Genomic DNA, 24,307 nt, shown 5'->3' on the forward strand with positions numbered 1-24,307 from the left:
CTCTGCCCCCAGTAGTTTGTCTCACTGATTGACAACCTACTGACAGTGGATAACACTCTTACAGAGTAGCCTATGTTTTTAAAGCGTACAATGTCGATTCCATCTCGATATGGGTTAACTTGCTACAAGTGCATTTTTTTTGTCATAATAGCCCCAACACTTGTTTTTCCACTGCATCATTTTCCTTTCTTTTCAAAATGGTTTTAATGAGTTTTCAGAAATGTGATGCACAGGGCTGGTGCTAAAAAAGGATGTACAGTGTCAGAATGTGCTACAATACTTTTTTGGAAAACAAGGTGACATCTGCTGGTCACTGAACAGAATTACAACTGTATTTTGAAACGTAGTTAACATGACATCTTCTATTTCTACTGTTTATCAGTCTGATTTTGCAAGCACTACACATATTTTTGGATGTTGATGATACAGAGAAATGTGTTTGGCACAGTCTAAGTCAGGGGCACTCAGTAGGTCAGACTGTTTTATGGTTTTTGGATCTTATTTTTGATCAACCCCAAAATAGCATTAAAGCTAACTAAAATAAAATGTCAAAAACAGGTCTCTATTTGTCAGTTGCATTTAAATAGTGATGTCCAATAAGAAATCGGGGTATATGGTAGTATTAATTGGGGGAAATACTGTAAAATGTTGTTCATTTCATGACATAATAAAGTGTCAACATAATCTAAAAATATCACAGATTTGGGTATCATATCGTCTGTGCAGTCTGATTTGCTTGGCGCTTTCTTTGACGGTGAACACTGATCCTATGTACACACAATGGCAAATATATATTTTTAGACAACTAAATGCACATTCATTTAATGCATCTTATGAAAACTCAGAGTTTATCTCATATAGGTGTCCTGAATAGGTGGTGAACTGTGTTTAGATATTTACCCTCCATTACATGTGTATGAGCTGATATCTGCATAAACAAGCTGTAACTGAAGGTAAACATAAATGTTATTTGCTCTCTAATGTGTTTGCTTGCTTTGGAATATGGCAGATAATTTAATGGCACTATACAGTATATACTGCTCCAGACAGGTTGAAAATAGTTGATATATATAAGGTATGTGTGTACATGTGCTCTGCATGTCAAATGACATGCTTTATCAGCCTGTGACCAAGAAGTACTGGTCATGGGATAATTACACTACTGAACCCATTTCATCACGCTTTTATAAGTCTGGCAGAGAGCTTGGTCTAATTAAATGTACACACAATCCAAAATTATATTAGACATTGAACAATCTTTGGTCATTTTCCATTGTGAGCTACATACATGATAAGTATCAGGGTGTAAGCATGTATGTGTGACAATAGTATTAATATTTATGAGATTGGAGGTGACTAGTCTGTCAGGAATATGATGCTTTACTGTCGATGTTTACTAATTAATTTACTGTAATCCTCACAGGCCACAGAGGCAATTAGAAATGTGAAGATGTTACCTCACAGGTCAACATCTATGCTGAATAATGAATTGATGTAGACTGCATACAGCAGGCATACATGTTGAGATTAGTAAAAAGCTGTTTATGTATATGTGAGCTGAAACTGAAAAGTTTAAAGGCCAGCTTCTGACCTCAGAGACCACACAGCCTTTCAACTGAGCTGCATACAAAAGATGGTTGACTCATTATTGATAGCATTCACCACAACAGGCCGTATTGCAGGACTAATCACATCCACGTGTGTGTGTGTGTGTGTGTGTGTGTGTGTGTGTGTGTGTGTGTGTGTGTGTGTGAATGCTATCACCTGTTGTGGTGAATGCTATCACACACACACACACACACACTGTGTTTAGGAAAATATTTTAAATTAAAATATAGTTATATCACAGTCAATTTTAATCATTTGCCCCAGTGTAGTAAACAAAACAAATATAGTTTAGATTAATGTCATGCTACTTTCCTTATTTCTATCTACAAAACTGTCTGCACGTGTTTTTAATTTAAGTGTTCTTATAATGTGGGTTGAAGTTGGTGAACTTGCCTACAAACATTTCTCAAGGTTAAATTGACCCAGCTTTACTGGTTGAGGTGGGGGATAGGCCATTTTCAATTTGTTAGAAACTGAGACAAACGAGAGAAACTGGCGATGCAGTATGTTGTTAAATTATGGGGATATAAAGAAGAGCACCCAGCAAAAGCAGTTCTGAATAATGCTTGGGAGTGGGCATCAGGGAAAAGGAAGAAAGAGTGTTTTTTGTTAAACATCAGCAAAAAGGTGGAGAAACTGGGACTAGGAGAGGTAGGTGTGGCCCCGCAAAGGTACTAGGCAGTTATACCTCCATGGATGCTGCCCACCCCAGATATAGACCTCACTATATTGGAAAATATAAAACATCTTAAAAGTAGTGTATATCCGGGGTTGGTGAAACAAAGGCTGGGAAACATTGGGAGACATATCTTCAGATTTACACAGATGGATCTCAAGATCCACAAACTGGGAAGTCGGACTTTACTTTTTAAATTCCTCAACTTAAAAACTCAAACGACTGTCTGAGGGGGTATCGGTTTATACAACAGAGCTAATAGCTAAAATTAGGGCACTACAGTGGGTAGAGGAAGTGCTGCCAAGGAGAGCGGTCATATGTCCAGATTCGGCCTCAGTTTTAAAAATTCTGATAGGAAGCAATTGGGTAGCCCAGTCAGACCTTGTTATGGAAGTGATGGCTCTGTTGTGTAAGATCTAGAAGGCTGGAGGATTGGTGGGATTTCTTTGGGTGCCTGCCCATGTTGGGGTACATGGTAATGAGATAGCAGATAAGGCAGCTAAAATGGCACTGAAAAGAGACATTGATTTAAGGGTATGTGTTGGGATATCTCAATACCGGTCTGTCATTAAGAAAAATGTTACAGCAGTGTGGCAAAGGAAGTGGACACTCCGTAATAATGACAAGGCTGAGACTTGGACATTGTGGACTTGCAAGTGATCTAGCAAAGATGGGCAAGCAAGGGGATGGACTTTGTGGAACCTGTAAACAGCAAAACGGTTCAACATGTACTTTTGGATTATCTTCAATACACAAATGAAAGAGAACAGTTGTTCACTGTGCTATACATGGGAATACAGAACATGACTTTGAGAGACTTACTAAATCCCCCTGAATATCAATTTGAGAAAGTGGAAGCCGTCAGGGATTATATCTCTGCAACAAGACTACTCCATTGAATTTGACAATACTTTCGAATGTTACTGAAACTGTCCTGTGAGAGGCAGCAATTTGCCGCAAGGCTTCTAGTCTGCCGGAAAGCAAGAAGAAGAAGAAGAAGAAGAAGAAGAAGAAGAAGAAGAAGAAGAAGAAGAAGAAGAAGAAGAAGAAGCTTTTTTATTTATTTATTTTAATTAATTAACAGAACAAGTACAGAAGAAGAAGCATATGTCAATAAGAAGAACTCCTCTGCTGCAGTTTGATTGGTGGATGAGGCGGAGGGCGGGATAAGAAGAAGAAGAAGAAGAAGAAGAAGAAGAAGAAGAAGAAGAAGAAGAAGAAGAAGAAGAAGAAGAAAAACTCCCCTGCTGCAGTTTGATTGGTGGATGAGGCGGAGGGCGGGATAAGAAGAAGAAGAAGAAGAAGAAGAAGAAGAAGAAGAAGAAGAAGAAGAAAAACTCCCCTGCTGCAGTTTGATTGGTGGATGAGGCGGAGGGCGGGATAAAACGGCACCTAGGAAATGAAGCTGATTTGAAACAAACAGAAATATGTTTACTGTAGTTTTATACCGTTAACTTTCCATCGTTTGCACCACGGGAGTACCGTTAGCTTGACACACGGTAGATAAAACGGAACCGAACATGCAGTCTGTACGAAAACGTCGAGGCAACGATTTACACACAAACCAAACTAGGTTTGTACACTGAGCTAACATTACAAATAATAACGCCATTGTTGACCTGACCTTTTAGCCGTTTGTTGTCAGTGAAAGCAGAAAGCAGAGCCGGTTTAGAAACTACATAAACTTGTCTTAACTTCTAGGCAAATGTTCACGGTATGTTAACGTTAGTTGTTGTCAAGTCTTATAGCTGTTTGTTGTTAGTAAACAGGGTGAGAGGTTATGGTTACCTCCCTCTTGTCTGCAGTCAGTCTTTTGCCATTTTTCGCTGCTGGTCCTTGTTTTTTTAAAGTCTGGTCCTACTATCACAACGCTGAACCAGCAATGCTGCTGGCTCGCTAATATAAAACATCCATGAGCTTGGATGCCTGGGGGCTAAGCACTCTTGCAGCTGATGTTGAAAGGCACCTCACTGCATTTTTATTGTTTTGACAGTTAAGTGGGAAAGTGATGCATGCTGGTGCCTGTTGGGGGTGAGTTGTCAATGAAAGCTGTAAATAGCTGCAGTCTCTTCCTGGGTTTGAAATGAATGGTCTTTTGGGTATGGGTACACAGTAAGTGAAACATAATTCCAAAAATAGTTATAATAGGCCCACAGGACACAACCCAACACGCACAACAAGGAAACTTCATCCACATATGTATAGAAGCTAACTGTCAAATTAGTAATTCTATTAAAGTCTACTAAATCACAAAACAGCTACTCGATTTCATGGCCCATGTTTCTGTTAAATGCTGTCTGGATATTTGATTGACAGGAGTGAGGTTTTCCCTGGCGGACATGGAGGAGATTGACAACTCCATTAGTAATCTATATCTATTTTCCTGGTTGCTGTCCTGTTGCTCTTGCGTGACCTGATAGGCGGGGCTGAAGCACCCAAAGCCAATTCAGCTGCACTCCTCTTGTAGTCCCAGGACATAGGCTGAACATAGTGACTGTGTGTGTGTTGACTTCAGCGGTCAACAGGAAATAGCACAGCTGCACAAAACGCACTTCAAGTTGAGTAGGTCAACAAATCCACAGCCGCTTGGTACAAACGTCATCTGACTGATTTCAGAGTGCAGGAAGAAGGAAAAAACAAAACACACAATTGTTACAATGGGAAACATACAGTAATGTAACTATTAACATAAAAACGTAAGATGGTATTTTTACACTATATTGTGCAATTTTCTCCTCTCTCTCTTTTACATATTTTGTCTGTATGTTTTTTATATTATTTTCATTAGATATGTACATACCATATTTGAATATACACATGACTATTGCTAAGCAAAATACCTTGTTACCTTTCAAGGAAGGATGGGGACTGATGTGGACTAGCACTTAAAATAGTTATCAAGTCAGTGTTTCCTCTATGTTGATTTGACCGAGGCGGCCCCCCACAGCAACATTTCTGCCCCCCACGGTATCAGAAATAGGGCTGCATTGCATTGTTAGAGTGCATGTCGGAGAACGTTTGTATTTTAGGTGCATAATTAACATGCTGAAGTAGTTACACTGCATTAAGATAATGTAATTAATAGTGGGTTTATTGTTATTTGCTACAGAATACTTAGCCTATATGTCAAGATCAAAGTTGGCTTATATAGTAACTGAAAAAATACAGTTCAATCACAACAGAAAATATGCCTCATTGTGTGTGTGGATAGAGGTGAATAAATATATTAGTTTGTTGCAGCGAAGTGTCAGTTCAGTTGAAGGACCTGCCCCCACTGCTTAAAAAAAAATCCTAAAGGAAACACTGCAAGTAGATCAGTAAAAAGCAGCAAAGGTGTTTAAACCTGAATTTACTGAATTAGTTAACACTATTGTAAACCTTACTTTACTACGGTATTCCCAACATGTCTATTAAATGCTCAACCTCTGTGCTGCCCTTTGCTTTTGTAATGTTGCTTTATTACAGTGACTTACAGTTACTTTAAATGTATGTTGACAGCACTCCTGGTGGTTTGAAGGAACATGTGCCACAGCACTTTCACTTTGACCTGTGGTTCTGCCTGACTCTGCAGAACTGGATACTGGACTTTGGAAGGCCTATTGTCATGGTAAGAAAGATCAATGCACGGTTCATTTCCCTTATGCCGTTTTAATAGTGCAAACAATGATAAAATGGATGGTTGCACCACATCTCATAGGGAAATGAACACCAAATACTTTCTCGGTATCACATCTATTAGATTATCCTTCCTCTGGAGTGGTTTCCCCTGAACAAGCCCAGTGCTGGAGACTATTTCCACATGGCCTACAATGTCATAACACCATTCCTAATGCTCAAGGTAAGTGTTGACACGACAAAGTACTTCGGTGATTGTGAAAGAGACTAATGCAAAGAATATTCAGTACGAGACAATAAAGTTACTCTTACGGTATATCCCAAAAAATTTCATAATGTAATCATGCAATTTTTAATTGTTAATTTTCTTCTCTATATATCCGTATGATTAAGCCATATTGTGCTATTATGATATTTTCGGTTGCATATTGATTGTGCTGAAAGTCATTACATTTCTAAATGGATTCCTGACAGTGTGATTGGCTCACTATGGGGTACCTTAGCACTCGTATTTCATCACTGCAGGGAAAACTGACTACTTAGCCTACACTTTTAGCCTGCTGAAGCCTTTGTATAACATGCAACACTTTAGGCACGCAGACCTTGTTAGTTTTAAACAATCTTTCCTTTATTCAAGCCTTTTTATTTACACAGTTACATCAGGCTAATATGTGGTGTTATGTTGCTTACTTTTAGTTTTAATGTTTGTATAGCTTATATTCCATTTCTTATACTCCTTATAATTGTTCATTTTGAGACACAAAAGAACCAAATCTCAGTAACACATTTCCTTCTCAGTCCCATTCTAGACCACTTCATGTGTCGTAAATTCTGATTAGATTAATGATTGTGATTAATTTCCAAACCTAGCCTATAGCACTTTTAGGATTTCATCATTCTCTATTACCCATAAAATCTAAGTGATGATGTGTTTACGTATATTGTTCTATTTTGCTGAAATATTACTTCTTGATTCTGCAGTGAACTATGTTCCCCACGACGCTCAACAATTTTGTCTCTCGTTCTGTCAGAGTTGCAAACACTGTCTCTTTCATGTGAATATAATAATGTAGCTGACTGGATGAACCCAGTGTTAAGCTAGCCGGTTATCCAACATGTTAATGTTTTGTAGGCTGTGAATGAAGCCTACATAACATGTTAAAGTGAAGAGTGTCAAGAGTAAAGCCTACTGGTACTACCTTTTTGGTTTGGCACAGTTCTCATTAGGAACTTCAGTAAAGATTTTGAGCATCTTAACACAAGTAATAAGGGTTAGGGTGACATACCTGCTTTTCAAGGCACATTAGTGAGGTTCTTGCACACAACCACAAAGACCTGAGGATTGATTCCCTAATGTCTGCAGTCTGCCACATCACACCTCTGACAAGAGTTGCAGAGCATAGAGAATTGGGCAGAAAACAGGGTGAAATATCTGAAATAAAGCAAGTTACCTGCTTTTCTTAAGGGGTGTATGTTTTTAAACCCAAAGAAGCTACTTGCTATGTATTATGCACTTGCAGTTGAGACTAATTCCTAAAGGTGTAACCAAAATCATGAAAAAGCAGTAATGGATTATTTGTTTTAAGATAAAGTTGGTGTCATACAGAATATGTGTGTTGCTGCTCCATTCAGCTGATTGAGCGCAGTCCCAGGGCGCTATCTCGCTCAGCAGTCTACCTCTGCATCATCACGTTTGTCATGGGAGCCAGCATCCACCTAGTGGGCGACTCCATTAACCATCGGCTCATCCTGAGTGGCTACCAGCTCCACCTGTCAGTCCGAGAGAACCCCATCATCAAAGACCTCAAACCTGCCTCACTGGTGAGTATCTATTTTGTTTAAGTAGAGTAAGTTAAAGTTTTATTCCATGATGCAACATGACATCATGACTTTGCGTAAACATACACAGCACTTTCCCTAAAGCCAAATGGCGTGTTATCTGTACGCATTTTGAGCTATCCGCGTGTATGTCTATGCTGTATACAGCGGATCTAAACATACACACCATGTAAACATACACACCACGTGGCATGTTATCGCGAGAACGTGCTGTGCTATCGCGAGACCAACGTCACATGCGTAAAAAAAAAAAAAAAAAAAAAAAGGTTGGGTTTAGGAAAAGAACATTGGGGAGGGCTTTATTAAAAAAAAAAAAAAAAAAAAAAAACATGGTTGAGAAACGCCACATGTGGGACGCGATCCCGGCTCTCCTCGGTGAAAGTCTTGTGTTTTACGCATCCGCGGACTTCCGTCCTTTCATACTACTCGCTACGGCGATAATTCAATGGAGGTCAAACAGCGTTCATAAACCCGCTAAAAAGCGATTATGCGTCTTGATAACACGCCAAAATGGCATACGAATTGGCGTGTCATACATACGCCACTTAATTAGATCAGTCTGCATGATGGGTGTACTGGTAATACTGGAATACTCTGAGAAAAATGTTGTCAGATTTCCTTTTACATATTTTTTTTTTCTGCTGGCCATGTCTGGCTAGTGGGTGATAAAACTACAGGTCACTATACAAATTTTATAGAATCTATCAATACATTTAGTTTATCACCTATCCTAATGTCAAACAACAACCATCTTTTATTGTTGCTTGCCATGACTCGACTCTCCAGAGACAGTTCAGTTACCCAAAAAAAAAAGACAGAGAATAAGAGCTTTTCTTGTCTGACTATGACACAAACTGACAACAAGCTACTCACAACATCAGTAGTGTTAACACTTGTTTGATCCAGCAGAATGTATATCTGTGTAGGAGTGTGTAGTCTATTTTTTTCTCTCTGCTCTGTCATTGCTATTAAACTTTTTTTTCTTTGTTGTCATCCTGATTCCCGTACTAAACGCGGAGCATCATACTTTTGAAATAGTGTGGTTGTCAACAATATATTATATGTTGTGGGGCTGGATAGAAATCCGGTTAAAGTCAGAAACTATAAAACAAATATACAAATATTTAGACGTACTGCAATAATTACTCTAAATCCAACATTTACAAGTAGTTTTTTAACCCGGATTCCCTACTCCAATACATTTGGACCAAGACATTTATTTTAAGCATATTAAAAGTGGGTGTTGTATAAGAAACCTGTTTAGGGACAAGTTACACTGAAGTTGGAAGACATTTTCTTTGTTTTGTTTCTATCCAGAACATTTTGACTGACAGCTCAGCGAGAGTACAGGTACTGCAGTGAGAGAGCACACAGCTTTTGTTTATGTAGATTTTGTGTGTGACTTTTATCCTGCTGTGAAAACTGATGTATGTAGACTTATTTTAGTCCAAGGTGAGTATTATGCAGACCTTGTATTTTGTGTATTATTAAATAAATAATAAAACTGCATGAAGAGGTCCTAAGGGCCATTGATTCAAATGTAAAGTGTTGGAATTAATTGATTAGCGCATTTACCATTCATTGAGGATTCACCTCAGAGGAAGCAATACAAGTGTTTATATTATCACACACATAGTTTTTTACGATGAAAAATACTGTAGCTGTAGACAGATTTGACCCATATTTTTGTTTATAAATAAATACTTTTTAAAATAAGACCCTATATAAAACAGGAAAATGTGCACAAATTCAAGAGGATTTGGCAAGTGCTTGTATGCCATTTAAACGTCATAGTAAAGCAAAAAGCAGTTGAGATGGACCATTGTTGTAGGAGTAGATGGATGCATTCTACCTGGGTGAAATGGGGTGTGCTGTTAACTGTAGAAGGGTGATGTTTGTTGTGTTGTTGATGGTAGTGGTGAAGAGCGCAAGTTGCTCAACTGTTGAACTGGGTTGAGATATGGTGACTGTGAAGGCAGTATTTGATGATTCACATCATATCCATACTTAATACAGGACCCCTTCATGTCCTGTATGGAAACATCTCCATTTGTTGTGTTGTGCGGATTATTTACACCTGTCTTTAGATGTGATTTCTACTTAATAGCCATAATAAAGTGTAAATGGTACCAGAACAGTAGGGGGCACTGTTGCATAAGGCAGTAGGGAGGACCACAGTACTTTTCCCACAAATGCAGAATAACAGACAGTATATTGTGCCATTGAAACATACTTGTTAATGTTGTTAGGAGTTTCTAGTAACATTTCATTTCTTTTTGTCTTCCTTTACAGATTGACTCCTTTGAGCTGCTGTATTATTATGATGAACAGCTGGGACACCTAATGTGGTATGTCTTTATGATAATTATAAGTGTTGTACATACGTATGTTTGATTTGATTTATTGGGATCTCCATTAGCTGGGGCCTTAGCCACAGCTATTCTTCCTGGAGTCCACACACAACTTGTGCAACTATACATTAACGTGCATCATTACAATAAAAACAACCACCAAAAAACAACATTCAATACATCATTGAAAGAAAAACAACATAAATAATAACAAAAATAACAACATTCAACACAACACAAGACAACACAGGACCTAATTTAAATTATTCACAGACCGTAGAGATAAGAGTATAACATTGTTCACTAATATGTTGTGCTGGGAAATGACAGGAATGTTGCAGAATAATGAATGTTGTGTCTTTTGAAAATACATGAATGCAAGAAACCAATTACGGTGTAGATTTAGAGAATTTGAACACAGCGGAGACCATAATATGGAAGTCTGGCTATTTTCCATCCCTAAATACAAATCAGATTTTAGGAGGAGCAGATTGAGCAGGCCGTAGGGACAGTTTACATTAGCTATGTGAAGCTGAGAGTACTGCTGACTGGAAAATGAATCCCACAACATGCAGGAAAAGAGGGACAGAACTGAGACATTTTGTCTAAAAAACTGGATTTGAATTGGAAAAAAAAACAATTTGAAAAATTCTGTGAAATGGGGTTTCATTATGAGCAGGAAGAGATATATATCTACCTCTCTTTTACTTGCACAGCCCTTAAGTTTTATGGCTCAATCAATCAAGATGATACAGTGCGTTGAGATACCGCTTCAAATTTAATTCTGATGAAATCAATTAAAAGAGCACTAGGAAGGGAGCATCTTGCTGGCTGAGTGTTCAAGACACGTAACCACAATGTTTCCGGTTTAATGTGCCGGGACCTTTGTTGCATGTCATATTCCGCTCTCCCTTCATTTCCTCTGTCTCAACTATCAACTATTCAACAAAGGCAAAAATGCTCCCAAAATAATCTTTTGAATTAGAATTGCACATTTTACTGAGACCTTTATGGTTAGCGACAGTGGAGCGATGATAGGAAATGAACGGAGTGAAAGAGATGAGGAACGACACGCAACAAAGGCCCCCGGTCGAATGTCAACCTGGGAGGGCTCCACCGATATTCTATTTTTTATTTTTAATATGTACACATGAATTGATAAGGATCCCTTTGACCGTGTTTTTTTTAAATTGTGACCAAGATAGGTATTGATATTTTATAGTAATCAGACCTGTTCTAAATTAAGCAATGCTGTGTGCATCAGGCCTCAGCCCCACAAGGGCTAAGTTTGAGTCACCTTTCATTCACTGGGTTGATTAGTTTACTGACAGAATTTGTTTGACAAATTTCCATGAATAACAGAGTTAATTATTAATTATTCTTCCAAATGTTCAATTTGAAAAAACAGATATCAGTAGAACCTTTTTTTTCTGACCAAACCAAGTCATGAAACTGAGTTAAGTTGTCTTTGAAAAGGAAAAATGTTAAATGTTTTTGGCTCAGCTGTTGCCCAGCCAGGTTTGCATCATCCTTACGAAGAAAAACTTCAATCTAATTGGGATCAGTCCACTGTACATTTTCTGCTTTCGTTGGATTCTAGGTATATTCCTTTCTTCATCATTCTGTACATCTATTTCACCGGCTGCTTCACCAAGGCCAAAGAACAGAACAAGATTCCCGTCTCTGGTTGGCTGTTGCTGGGACCCAGCGCAGTCTATTATTGGTCAGTCGCCTTCTTCCGTATTTGAAAACCTTCTGTGTAGAGCTGGGCAATATATCGATATTATATCGATATCGTGATATGAGACTAGATATTGTCTTAGATTTTGGATATCGTAATATCATAATATGGCATAAGTGTTGTCTTTTCCTGGTTAAGTGATGTCATTTTCTGAACTTACCAGACTGTTGTAGCTGTTCTATTATTTGCCTTTACCCACTTAGTCATTATATCCACATTACTGATGATTATTTATCAAAAATCTCATTGTGTAAATATTTTGTGAAAGCACCAATAGTCAACACTACAATATCGTTGCGGTATCGATATCGAGGTATTTGCTCAAAAAGATCGTGATATTTGATTTTTCGCCGTATCGCCCAGCCCTACTTCTGTGCATGTTGTCCATGAATAAAAAATGTCTTAACAGCAAACCTTTGCAGTCGCCTGAATGATATGAAATTGTAAAGGAATACGGAAATCTGGGCATGGTCTTTAGTAAACATGCATTTCCTGTCCGTGACCTAAGAAGTTCTTTATACACTATGTAAGGATTTCAATTTAGTTTTGTAATCCAAGATAGCGAATGGAGGTCCGGTCTATCCTGACCTCCATTCATACTCTGTCCTCCAAGCATAACCACTGTCCTCCAAGCAACAGTAGCAACACTCAGTGGGATGAAGAAAAGAATAACAGGATATCTTTGGCATGAATAAATACAATAAATATGGGGCATATAGACAGACCATTTCCTTTTGTCAGATGATCGACAGTAAAGAGAGTGTAATGTTCACAAATACGTTGTTTACAAAAGGTGCCTTTACATAATGACAAAACAGAAAATTTCACAAAACCAATTTCGCCATGGTCACTGACTGGAACAATTTTAGTGTTTTTTGGAAACTATTTTATATGCAACCAAATGAATACCAACATGTGGCTTCTTTTGTAGGGATGGACACAAGCTCTGTTATTTCCATCTTCAGAAATTGAAATTCAAATCAACGCTGCTCTCCTTAAAAACCTTTTAAAATTGAAATTCAACTGCTAATGTAATAAGTGAAGTGAACATTTTCAATGTACAACAGCTGTTTTCTAAAACAATAAACAACCGCATTGTGTGTTTATTGCAACAGTTTCTATTGTAATTTAAAGTTAGCATTTCTCTCTGAATTCATGACGTGTCTTGCTTCATTTTTATCCAGGTACTTGGTCACTGAAGGACAAATCACTGAACTTTTCCTCCTCACCTTCCTTGCCATGGTTGTCATGGTGATACATCAAAAGCGTAAAGGCCTCAGCCCAGACAGCAATGGCCTGTTCCTGTTCTGTAGTTTCAGTGTTACTGTGCTCCTGGTGGCACTGTGGGTGGTCTATCTGTGGAACGACCCGGTGCTACGCAACAAGTACCCCGGACTCATTTACGTGCCAGAACCCTGGTCCTACTACACCTTACATATCAAGAACAACCACTGAATTACATCTGTCCAGGTCTGTATATAGAAAATAATAGCTTTGAATCAGAAGCCACTTCAGTTTGTATGAACTGACTAATGCATTTGTCTTTTTTTCTTAAGCAGATTTGCTGAGACCGAGGCAGTGGCTGCACTCGGACAACGATGACAATCGAAGGTTGTTCATGTGCACCGACCTCACTGTTAAACACAAGGTTCTGCTGGCTTCAGCCATATGTAGTCAGAAGGGGATTTGTCTCCTCTGCCTATTTCTATATTGATACACACAGACTTTAACAGATTGGAATTGTTATGTTTGGTCTGTATTTGCACATGCAATCAGATAAAACCAGGACAGGGATTACCCCGCAAAATCAAAAGGGGGGATCCACACATTTACCCAACCTATGTTACCTAGAAACCCCCCCAGGTTTCCTGTATGTTATTTCAATTTTTATGTGCCATAGTCATGCATGTTACTAAACAATTTTCTTTAATTAAAAGGTGCGGTAAGCGATGCTGCGCAAAGATTTTTGATATTTGAACTCAACTGCCAAACAAATACACCTCCGAATACCCTCTGAATTTGACAAAAAGTGTATTGGATTAACATTGTTTACTATACAGTACCTTTGATAAAATTAGCACAAAGATCTACACTTAGATAGTCTTGTTGTGCCAGACCTTCCTCCACCGCGGCACTGTGGAGGAGGGTCTGGCTAGTCCACACAGCATTCCGGGATGGGAGGAAAACGTGATTGGCATTTCTTTAAACCAATCACAATCGTCTTGGGCGGTGATAGGCACCGGGAAAAGCTGCGGTGCAGCTGAAAAATAGCCTCCGGAGAGAACTTGTTTTGTTGGAACGTGTATGTTCAAAGGTTGTTTTAGTCGTAAAACAGAAAACTCAGATTGGACAGACAGTCTAGTTAGCTGTCTGGATTTACCCTGCAGAGATCTGAGGAGCAGTTAACCATAGTCCTCATAAATCCACCAGAGTTTAAAATGCCAGCACAAAGAAAGCAGAAGGCAACGGATATCTGGCCTAAATGAGTGAAATCCGGTGGAATTTCCATCAGCAACGGAGCAATCCCGGAAGTGGAACCTCAAAGATATAGACTAACCCTCAGACAACCTGGGGCCTGGGCCAGGGTTTGGTTCCCTAGGCAGTTTTGCTCCTTTTGCTCACTTTGCAACATTGGTAGTCCAGCCTTAAGTAAAAACACAGACCAGCAGCCAGCAGCAACTGTTCATACCATTTGACAAAAAAAAAAAGAAATCCGTTACACCAACTGTCTCTTAACCAGCCAAGTGAATGACAAAGTTAACCTTTTATGAACAAACTCAAGGTGAGTATAAGTACGGTACATTCACTGAAAAAATTTAAAGAAAGTCTTACCTTGCTTAAGCGCATCTAAGAATTCAATCAGTTGATGACGGAATACTGTGAAGTTGATCTTAAACAACTCAGAAGAAACAAGTGTCAGGTTGTTCAATACATGTACTGCCAGTTACAGGTGCTCCTCTCTGGTTTTCAAGAAAGAAAAGAAGAATAAACAAATATGAATACATTTAAGTAACAAACTACTTTCAAGCAAGATGCACAAACTTCAGTTACAAGATATAGAAGAGGGTTTGAAGAACATTTGAAGAACAAAACCTTGAAAGTATTAAAAACAACACCAAAATATAAAATAATTAATACAAAGCCAAAAGATTAAAAACAAAAAAAAAAGACTTAAAAGAGAATGTTAAAAAATGTACCCACGTCTGATGGTGACAAGACTGCATTATTACTGTCTGTAAACAACAGGGTCTGTTGGTTAGTCCGAAAGACAAATGTCTAAAAACTAGATTCAATGGCAGAATACTAAATAGAAGACTGTTTTAAAGCTACAACTTGTATAAAAAATATTACATTCTCTCAGGTATTAAAGGTTTCAGACTTTGACAGGTTTAGGTGAAATGTTTGTCATCAAATTAGATGCAATGAGAGCTGTACATTTCCATATGTGGTCCTAGTACTATTAGAACCCAGCCTGACTGCCAACATACAGTGACAACATACTGTGTCACAATGAAAACATGTCTATTGTGCAGATGATTTTACATTATTCAAAAGGTCAAGAAAACAAGAGCAGGTTACTTTGAAGATACAAATGAAAACATTTTTTTTTGTGAAAATAGAAAAATTGTTACTTTGCTGATTTTTTTTTACATATTGCGTTATTGTTCTAAATGAAAATGTGTAATTGTTACTGTTTTATACAGCATTGTTCCTTTGCTTAAGATCACTTTGTTGCTGGTAAAACTACTACTGTTCAGTTACTGGTTCCTCACTGGTTTGATTTTACGTATGTTTATTCTAATTAAAATGTTGAAATGGACTTGTACTTGCTGGTTATTACTCACATTTTTCTCTTCACTCACCTATTTGGACCCTGAATGTGCTTTAAATCAAGCTAAAAGGATTTAAATCTTACTATTTATGTGGTTACAAACTTTATTCTGTTACACTGTAGTAATTGGTGACTGGTAATAATTGGTATAATTTTTTTATTGGAGTGGTGGGGTGGAAAGGGAAAGGACAATGCAGCACTGTGGATCTGGTATTTGGTTTCCACAGCAACCCATATTAAATTACGTAGAGGCTTACAGGTGGTGGACTTTAAACAGAGGCGGAGGGACAGGTGACGCAGACCACAGGGAACTCTCTTCTTCCTGGAAAGAAACCAAGCAACTGCAAAAATGGTAAGAGCAAGAAATTCTTTCCATTAAGCCTTTTTTTTAAATGTATATTCTAATGTAACAGTGTTTTGTGTGTACTTACCTGCCAAGTGACACCCTACTATTGTCACCTTGCAGGCTAAATTCTTCACACCAGTTCAAATCAATGGTAAGAGTATTCCACAGCACCGCATGTTGTTTTCCATCTATAACCATTATTTAAAGTGTTGATGTTTGAAATGTACTATTTGCCAGTCTGTCTTGTCCATAAGTACGGTACATTTATTGTTTTTATAAACCATACGTTAGGTTGCTTGTACGGACGCACATAAGGAACTAAGGCCGAATTTGTTCAGTCTTATTAGTTCCTGTTAAGTAATGCCAATGTATTTCTTATCTAACCTGCTGTTGTATGATGGATAACACTATGCTAAAAATGTCCCTTACTAAATAATACAATGAAATGTTCTATGCTGATGTAATCCAATACTTTTTTCTATTTCCCTCGCAGAGTTGAAGGAGTGCTTCTCCTTGTATGACAAGAAGCAAAAGGGCAAGATTGTTGCCAAAGACCTGATCACAGTTATGCGCTGCCTGGGTACAAGCCCCACGTTTGGTGAAATCGAAAGACATCTACAAGTTCACAAAATTGGTAAAGTACAACATACGTTTTTTTACGATTGCTATGACAATTTTTCAAAACTTTTAACAACTTTCCTAAACTCTTAACGCAGTCAGCACAACATCTGTCTGTGTAGGCTATACAATTAACACATTTCTTGTTGCTTTGACACAAATTGCATACGATTAATACAAATTTAAAATGCTTGAACATCTTTTACAAACGAGCTCAACCAAGATCAAAACAATGGATATGTACTGCCAAATTCACAAATGCTTTCACATTGTATGTCAGAACATATAACATCATGTTCTAAACCTAACTTATAGGCTAAAGTGAAAGTGAACAGCTGTTCACAAATAAACACAAATACATCCCCTGCATTTTATTCCATTGCTACTATAATATAATATGTAAATAGATCAATCACAGCTAATTCCCATCTAGGAAACACACTCAGGTGTTGAGGTTCTTTCAATCGCATGACCATATGTTACGTAGTACATACAGTAAAAGAGGACCTATTTGGGCTGATTTTGTGTGGAAAAGGAACAATAAAAATGAACACAAAGAAAGTAAGAAAAATTCCTGCATGAGGGAAAGGAAGACAAATACCAGGACAATTCTGTCTCAGTCTTCTTTTTTTCATAAACCGTACATTCTATAAAGCTACTCTGAGATGGGTCATTCATTTTTTGTATTGAATTTCGGCAGCAAAAGAAACAAAATGCATGCATTTACTAAACCCAACAAAAGAAAAATGTAGAGAGGCTTCAAGAGAAACTGCAATGTAAAACACAATCTATGATCAATACAATCACTATTGTCTATTGTATAAGGGCAGACCTGACACATAAAATAATGCAGTTTCTGTAATTCCATCTGATGTTAGTGTTTTGTATGACATTGTGCTATGAATGACTAAATTTTCCTGTTGGAAGAGAACGTGCGTTAGTGTTTTGGAATAATTATTTGATTTTGAGACATGTTTGCATTGTTTTGATAGACATAGTGTATTGTGTTAGTGAATTGTTGTAGTTTGAAAATTTGTGTTAGAGTTTAGTTTTCAATGTGTGATTTTGAGCATGAAGTTTTGCCAATTGTGTGTTGTAGATGTGTTGGTGCCTTAAGAGTTTAGGAAAGTTGTTAAAAGTATTTATATAATTGTCACAGTGATCGTAAAAAACTGTAATCTAATTTGTTTGAGGCAGTGCTGTAGTCAAGACCACCTTTGTCGAGTCCAAGACAAGTCCAAGACCAGGACTAGTCAAGACAGAGTCCAAAGAGGTTTGAGTCCAAGACAAGACCGAGTCAGAGTCAAGACCGAGTCTAGGACAGAAAAACAGTCTTATGCATGACAGTATCAAGACAATCATTTTGGGATTATTATTTGTTGATCTAAAAGCAAAAACAGTGTCACAACACCCAGGATTTGTAAGTATAGCCATTCCCCTTGATATCATATAATCTAATCTAAAGAAAACAGAATGACATATGGTGACACCTCATAATAGCAGTGTTAGAACTGATACAAACACCAATCCTCTACTATTACCATGGCTAGGTACTAGTACTTAGCATTTGAGCAACTAAATGACAATATAGCTTCACTCCAGATGTAGTGTAGAAAAGAAGTGACCAGTGTTGTATGATTAGTTATCAGGTGGCCAGTGTTTCACTTTTCCCTCCAATATTATTATAAACATAATAAAGACACCTGGACTCGGTCGAGACCAAAAGCCATATTTGGCAAGACCAGTGGCAGAGACCGAGACAAATACATGTCCAAATACCAGTGAGTCCGAGACAAGTCCGAGTCCATAGAAAAAACATCAGAAAAAAAGGAGCATGGTCATTTTTAAGAGGTGCCTATAGAGAAATCTAATTGTTTTTGTAAAATAAACAGCTATTTCTTTCATGATCTACACTATTATTGGGTCATTGTAAAATCTTGGGTTCAAGGCTTTTATCAATTAAAAGAATTACTGAGTGGCATATTAACACTGACAAAACCGGCTTCTCTGCTTGTAATAAAAAAAAAAAAGGTTTTTCCTATTTAGCTCAAAATGTGTCTAGATACATGAAATAAATATGGTAAAAACTCCAAACCAAAACATTTCTTTTCCGATCAGTAGTTCCAATATTTCTATCCCCAAGTGGCCCTTACAGTCAATTTTAATGCACATTTAAATATAATTCCTGTCCAAACTTGCCAACTTGTTCTTAATCTTTCAATATAATTTGACACAGACCTAATATGTGTACTACATTCACGTTTAGAAAAGACAGGTGAGCTGGACTTCTCTACGTTTCTGATGATGATGCACAGACAGATGCAACAGGAAGACCCCAAGACAGAAATCCTGGAGGCCTTGAGGATGACGGACAAACAGAAGAAGGGATACATCCAGGCATCTGAGCTCCGGGCCAAGCTCACCATGTTGGGAGAGAAACTAACAAACAAAGAAGGTAAAATGAACACTGATTCTGATATATGAGCAACCACAAGATTGAAAGACTAGAGGAGGCTGCTAAAGTTGCTATGTTTATATGGAGCTATAGCAAACACTTGTAAAGGCTGCTTTTTAATCAATATAAGGTACAATATTCTATAATCTACGTGAACACAGTTAGAGTGCAGTCTTTAAATGTTTGGACAGTTTATTTGGCTCTGTATTACAACACACTGGACTTTAAATCAAACTATGAGGTTAAATGTGAAGGTATTAACCCCAACAACCAATGAACCATGTTGATTATGTAGCATTTCTTATACACTTCCCTAAGTACAAGGTGCTAAGAGAGCTACACTGTTCTCCAATACGAACGTGAACATCCGAAAATACCCTTAAACTTTGAATGTCAGTCATTGTTTCATTAAAAATCAGTTTGCTGAAGGAGCGCCAAAACAACGAACATATATTTGTCCTAATACTTTATGACTGCAGTGGATGTCAAACTTCCAGGTGCTAAAAACTGGGGTTTGTAAAAAAAAAAAAAAAAAAAAAGGGTTTGGGAATGGAATTTGTATTAGTGAAGACTGTAACTTATGTGTGTACCCATGAGATGACAAAAATCAATACATATTTCAGTTAAAAAAATGGCTTATAGCGTGGCCTGGCTCCCCCACTCTCCCCCTGCTCATCTGACAAAGTCTTTTCCTTTCATGTCTCACATTTACCACATCTAACTTTCATACTGTATGGTATGCCCCACAAAGACAACAATCCTCTGTAACTGACTACAGCAGGTATGGCTTTAGACTTCAGCTCAGTATCTCCCTGGGAATTGCAAGCTGCTTCCTTAAATCCACTACAATTTGCCCTATGCATAGCTGTCCTAAGACCTGTCTGTGTAATACAGCTTTCCTCTGGATATTTCCTCCATTTCCTATAAACCCAACATTACTTTCTTCTTTTTTCTGCTGTGTAGCTGATTGTATCTCCAGGTGTATCCTCTTGAATACTCACTTAAAATGCTGCCAGGCTGTGGTGGAAAGCTGTAGTCAAACATATCAAACATGAAAATATGCTCTAGATTTGTAATTCTACAGCTAAAGTTAAAGCACTGGAGAAATGTATTTTTGTGATATATGATGATTCAAGAACAGCAGTCAATGGGCCTCATTCACCAATATCTCCCTAAGTGTTTTCTTAAATTTGTTCTTAAGAACGTTCCTAAGAAAAGTCTACGTCTGATTCATGACGTTTTCTTAAACAGCAGAACCGTTGCTCCTATTTAGCGTAGGTAAACGCCCCGTTAATTCCCATAAAAGGGCATGAGATGGCAGGGCCGTGTGCGCACTGTGACACTGCACACAAGAGAAATGTTTAAAAAAAGACGTGGTAAAGACTGGAGGCCTCAACTCCAAAAGAAAGAAAAACTTTAGTAATTCTGAAATGGAGGTACTGCTGCATGAAGTTAGCAAAAAACGAGACACATTTAGTAGCGTCAGCAGTGCATACCAAGCAGCAAATAAAACCAATGCATGGAATACATGTTACTCATGCAGTGAACGCTGTATCCGGAGAAGGGCGCAGAACCGATGAAGTAAAAAAAGAAATGGTTTGATCTGAAATCTGAGGCAAAATAAAATATTTCTAAACATAGAAGACAGATGCTGGCCACCGCAGCAGCAGTAAACACGCCATTGTGTGGTGTAGTCCTAGTCTGCAGAAATGTGCATACTTTGGGCGTGTAAATAGCGTGATCAATCACTTATTATTGGATGGCAAGGTTCCCTGTTAACATTAGCCGCTTTCCGACCAGAGGGATTTTTGCAGTTCCTAGAACATAACGTTCCTATAATCCTTTTTTTGTCGTGTTCCGACTGGACCAATTTGGGGGTTCTGGACCGCAGTTCCTGTAACTCTTTCAGCTCCTACTTCAGGGCAGGCTATTTTCCCTTTTCCACATAGGAACCCTTGGTGACCTAGCACCGTCTGGAACACAAGCAGTACATATTCTTCAATGTCTGTTGCAATTCGCCTACGTATGCTAACTCATAAGGCAAACATCACGCATTCAACCAGCTAATTGTTAATGCTAGTTAAACTTACCCGTCGTTTCGTTTGCCTGTTGCGCTCTGCTCTTCTATCTTCTTCCATCATATTAATTAGGATCATATTAAGCTGGAGCCTTTGTCTTCTGTGTTTCTCTAGTCTTTAAACGCTGCCGTTCGAACTCCATTTATTGTTTATTGTAGCGCTAAAGTCAAGTGACGACGCTATAAAGACTGTTGCCGTGCTTGCGTCACTCCCTTACCCCTCCTATAGTCCCTATGGCCACTTGGCCAGTGTGAATGCAAATGGAAAAACCGGTTTTGGGGGAAGAGTAGTTAATAGAACTGTTTAGAAGTGGACTGTTCCTAGAACTACTTGGCTATTATTAATGAGAATTGAAGGCAAAGCAAGACAAGTTTATTTATATAGGCCTTGCACTTTGAATTCACAATGGGAATTCAAAGTACTTTACAAATTAGCAGAAGTGTAGTGTGTATTTATTAAAACAAACAAACAAACAAACCTATAATTATGTGTAAAATAATTAGTTACAAAATTATAAAGGAGATACATATTAGATTTTAAATTAGAACTGAGGTAAATGGTTTTACTACTTCTTTTGCTCAAACATGTCAGCTCTAAATAGTGCGTAAGAGTGCTCTTGAGTGTGCGTAGATTCTGTTCTTTCCTTAAGAACAAAATTCCAAAATTAGAAAACATTGGTGAACACCAAAGTCTTTGTGAAAACTGCGTAAGTGGGGTTTAAGAACACATTTCTTCATAAGAACGTTTGGTGAATGAGGCCCAATCTTTGTTTAGTGTTTTTGTTCACTCAGTTTCTCTCTCTCTCGCCCCCACGTTTTTGAATTTCACTGTAACTTCAGGACCCAGTGGATTCTGTACTTGAAAATGATAAAGGTAGAGCTAAAACAACATTTTTGTCCAACGTTTTTGAAGTAAAGAGTTTGACTCCTGCAGCGACGCTGATATCCAGTTAAGTGTCTGTGGTTGATTTTAAAGCCATTTGTTATTTTTAAAAGCCCGAGCTCCATCATTCATACGGTTACTGGCTTTAAAGCATCGTCAAGATTTAGTTCAAAGTACTGTCCGTGTACTGCCTCTGGATGGGTGCTGTGCGTGTAAAGCACAGCAGGGAGACTTTCATGAAGTTGTTGGATACCCAAACTATTAACAGTATAGTAATGCCAGCAGTGATGAATTGCAATCTAAATGAATTGAAATGAGATGGGCAATACATTTATAGGATACATCATACTTTCAATGTAAGGGAGGCTTAAGCTGACTCTCAAAAAGCACAGAACGACCATCAGCAAAATGTACTTAATGGAAAAAGCTTTTCACGTGAATAAATTATTTAATTTACTACATTAGAAACATTTAGGAGCTTTTATATTGAGTAGAGATCGCCAATAATGAGGTGAAACATTTCAGCTTTTGCTCAAGAATAACAGGAATAACAAAACCCACTCACAGTCTGGCTCAACACACTTGTTGGCCGCTCTTCATCTTCGAAGGAGTTGTCAGACAGTCAAAAACTCCCACAGGCAAAGTTTCTAACCCTGAGGAGTTCCGAATAATAGTAGCAGAAAAATGAGTTTTCAGGCAGCGCTCTTTTTTTGTCAATCCCACTTACAAAGCTGTTTTTGTCCATCTTCTTTGTCTAGTGGATGATCTCTTCAAAGAGGCAAATGTCAAGTCAGACGGGACTATCAACTACGAAGAGTTCACCCAGATGGTGACGCTGCCACCTGTGGATTATTGATTTTTCAGCCATGATGGGTTTACATACAATGAACTTCAGAAATCACAAACTGTATTAAATCGACATGATGTTGGCAGACTATTCTTTGAGTTTTAAATTAAATGCAGAACCTGTTCCCAGAGCTTTCCTCTGTGACTGCACATTGTGAAGCGCTGTCATTATACCGTATTGTAATGAACAATATATGATTTTGCAGGTTATTCTTTAACGGGCTCACATTTCGTCAAGCCTGATCCCTCCACCCAAACAAATGTAATGTCCAGTTTGACATTTTGTGTATGTATTTCTGCATGCGATATATTAAATCTTTTTTCTTGAAGTAGTTTCTCTTCATGTGGCCCTGTCAACTTTTCACACATCAGTATCAAATTGCATTCACTTCCTACACAGCTTTTTTTAAACCCTCAACCATATCGTTCTGTTTCAGCTGTTCTCAAGCCCTGCATGCATAATTGTCATGCATTTGACATTTGTGAACATTGCATTTACATAAGCGGCTTACAATTACTTCCCCCCCACAACTTTTATTTCATAGTATAAATCACAGTATATAAATATCCATATATAATAACACATCAGTGATTAATACATGAATAACATTTTCTCCAAAACATGTAATTGTTGTATTGCCTCTTAACATTTCATTTAAATTTTTACAGTAAGACTTTGTTAAGAGATTGTACTGTAGTTAGCCAACTGAGTGTTTTGAAAAATGTGTTTAGTAGCTATATTAGCCACTTGGCTAGAGTCTTGATTTTGTGCTTGGAAACCAACATAGTCATTAAATATACAAATATGGATCTTTTTAAACAGAAAAAGTACAGAAACAATCAGTCCCAACAAACTAAATTAACAAAAAGAAAAAGGTAAAGGCTTGCATAATCCCTGCAGTCAAACATCAACTGTGTTTCAATATGGGGATGTGTTTATAAATGAAATGTGAATGCATCATGCAAATACTGTATGATTGGCCCTTTGTTACAGCCCTCCCGATTGTCTAATCACTTAAGCAAATGTTATTCATGTAAATTATCATTACCTACTTACATACGAATATTTTAATTTTAAAATCTATTAAAAAAAATTGTTCATATATTGCAATTTAACAAAACAATACTTTTTAGATTCTGCAAATATTTCTAATATCTGTTCTTTCATGCAACTATGACTATAGAAGTGTTAAAAATAGGCTACAGTAAATTATTCCAAATGGCATACATGGGGGGCAGGTATATTCTCTATCTTTTAAGAGGTCCTTGGCTGAAAAAAAAAGAAATGAGAACCTCTAAATAGGCACCTGATCCTTACAGTAGGCTATTTCACAATATTCTTTTTGTTTTAATTGATTTTCTGTTCAATATAGCAAAAAGCCTTTTGACAGATATGCCGTTTTCTTTTTACATAACGAAA

At 37.7% G+C, this 24,307-nt stretch overlaps 2 protein-coding genes across 2 annotated transcripts; both read left to right on the top strand.

The window, feature by feature from the left end:
* Nucleotides 1–3,584: 3,584 nt before the first annotated feature.
* Nucleotides 3,585–14,186, top strand: LOC114556528 (ceroid-lipofuscinosis neuronal protein 6). Its single transcript, XM_028579490.1, has 8 exons — nucleotides 3,585–3,857; nucleotides 5,783–5,891; nucleotides 6,024–6,122; nucleotides 7,532–7,720; nucleotides 10,031–10,086; nucleotides 11,690–11,812; nucleotides 13,015–13,300; nucleotides 13,390–14,186. The coding sequence occupies exons 1-7, from the start codon at nucleotides 3,805–3,807 to the stop codon at nucleotides 13,283–13,285; spliced, it is 900 nt and encodes a 299-aa protein (XP_028435291.1). The 5' UTR covers nucleotides 3,585–3,804; the 3' UTR covers nucleotides 13,286–13,300; nucleotides 13,390–14,186.
* Nucleotides 14,187–14,291: 105 nt separating this feature from the next.
* Nucleotides 14,292–22,939, top strand: calml4a (calmodulin-like 4a). Its single transcript, XM_028585259.1, has 5 exons — nucleotides 14,292–16,014; nucleotides 16,129–16,159; nucleotides 16,502–16,642; nucleotides 18,893–19,081; nucleotides 22,800–22,939. Exons 1-5 carry the CDS (start codon nucleotides 16,012–16,014, stop codon nucleotides 22,895–22,897), a joined length of 462 nt encoding a protein of 153 aa, XP_028441060.1. The 5' UTR covers nucleotides 14,292–16,011; the 3' UTR covers nucleotides 22,898–22,939.
* The last annotated feature ends 1,368 nt before the right edge of the window (nucleotides 22,940–24,307 follow it).

This window comes from Perca flavescens, chromosome 1, assembly GCF_004354835.1.
Source record: "Perca flavescens isolate YP-PL-M2 chromosome 1, PFLA_1.0, whole genome shotgun sequence".
In the NCBI taxonomy this organism is placed as follows: domain Eukaryota; kingdom Metazoa; phylum Chordata; class Actinopteri; order Perciformes; family Percidae; genus Perca; species Perca flavescens.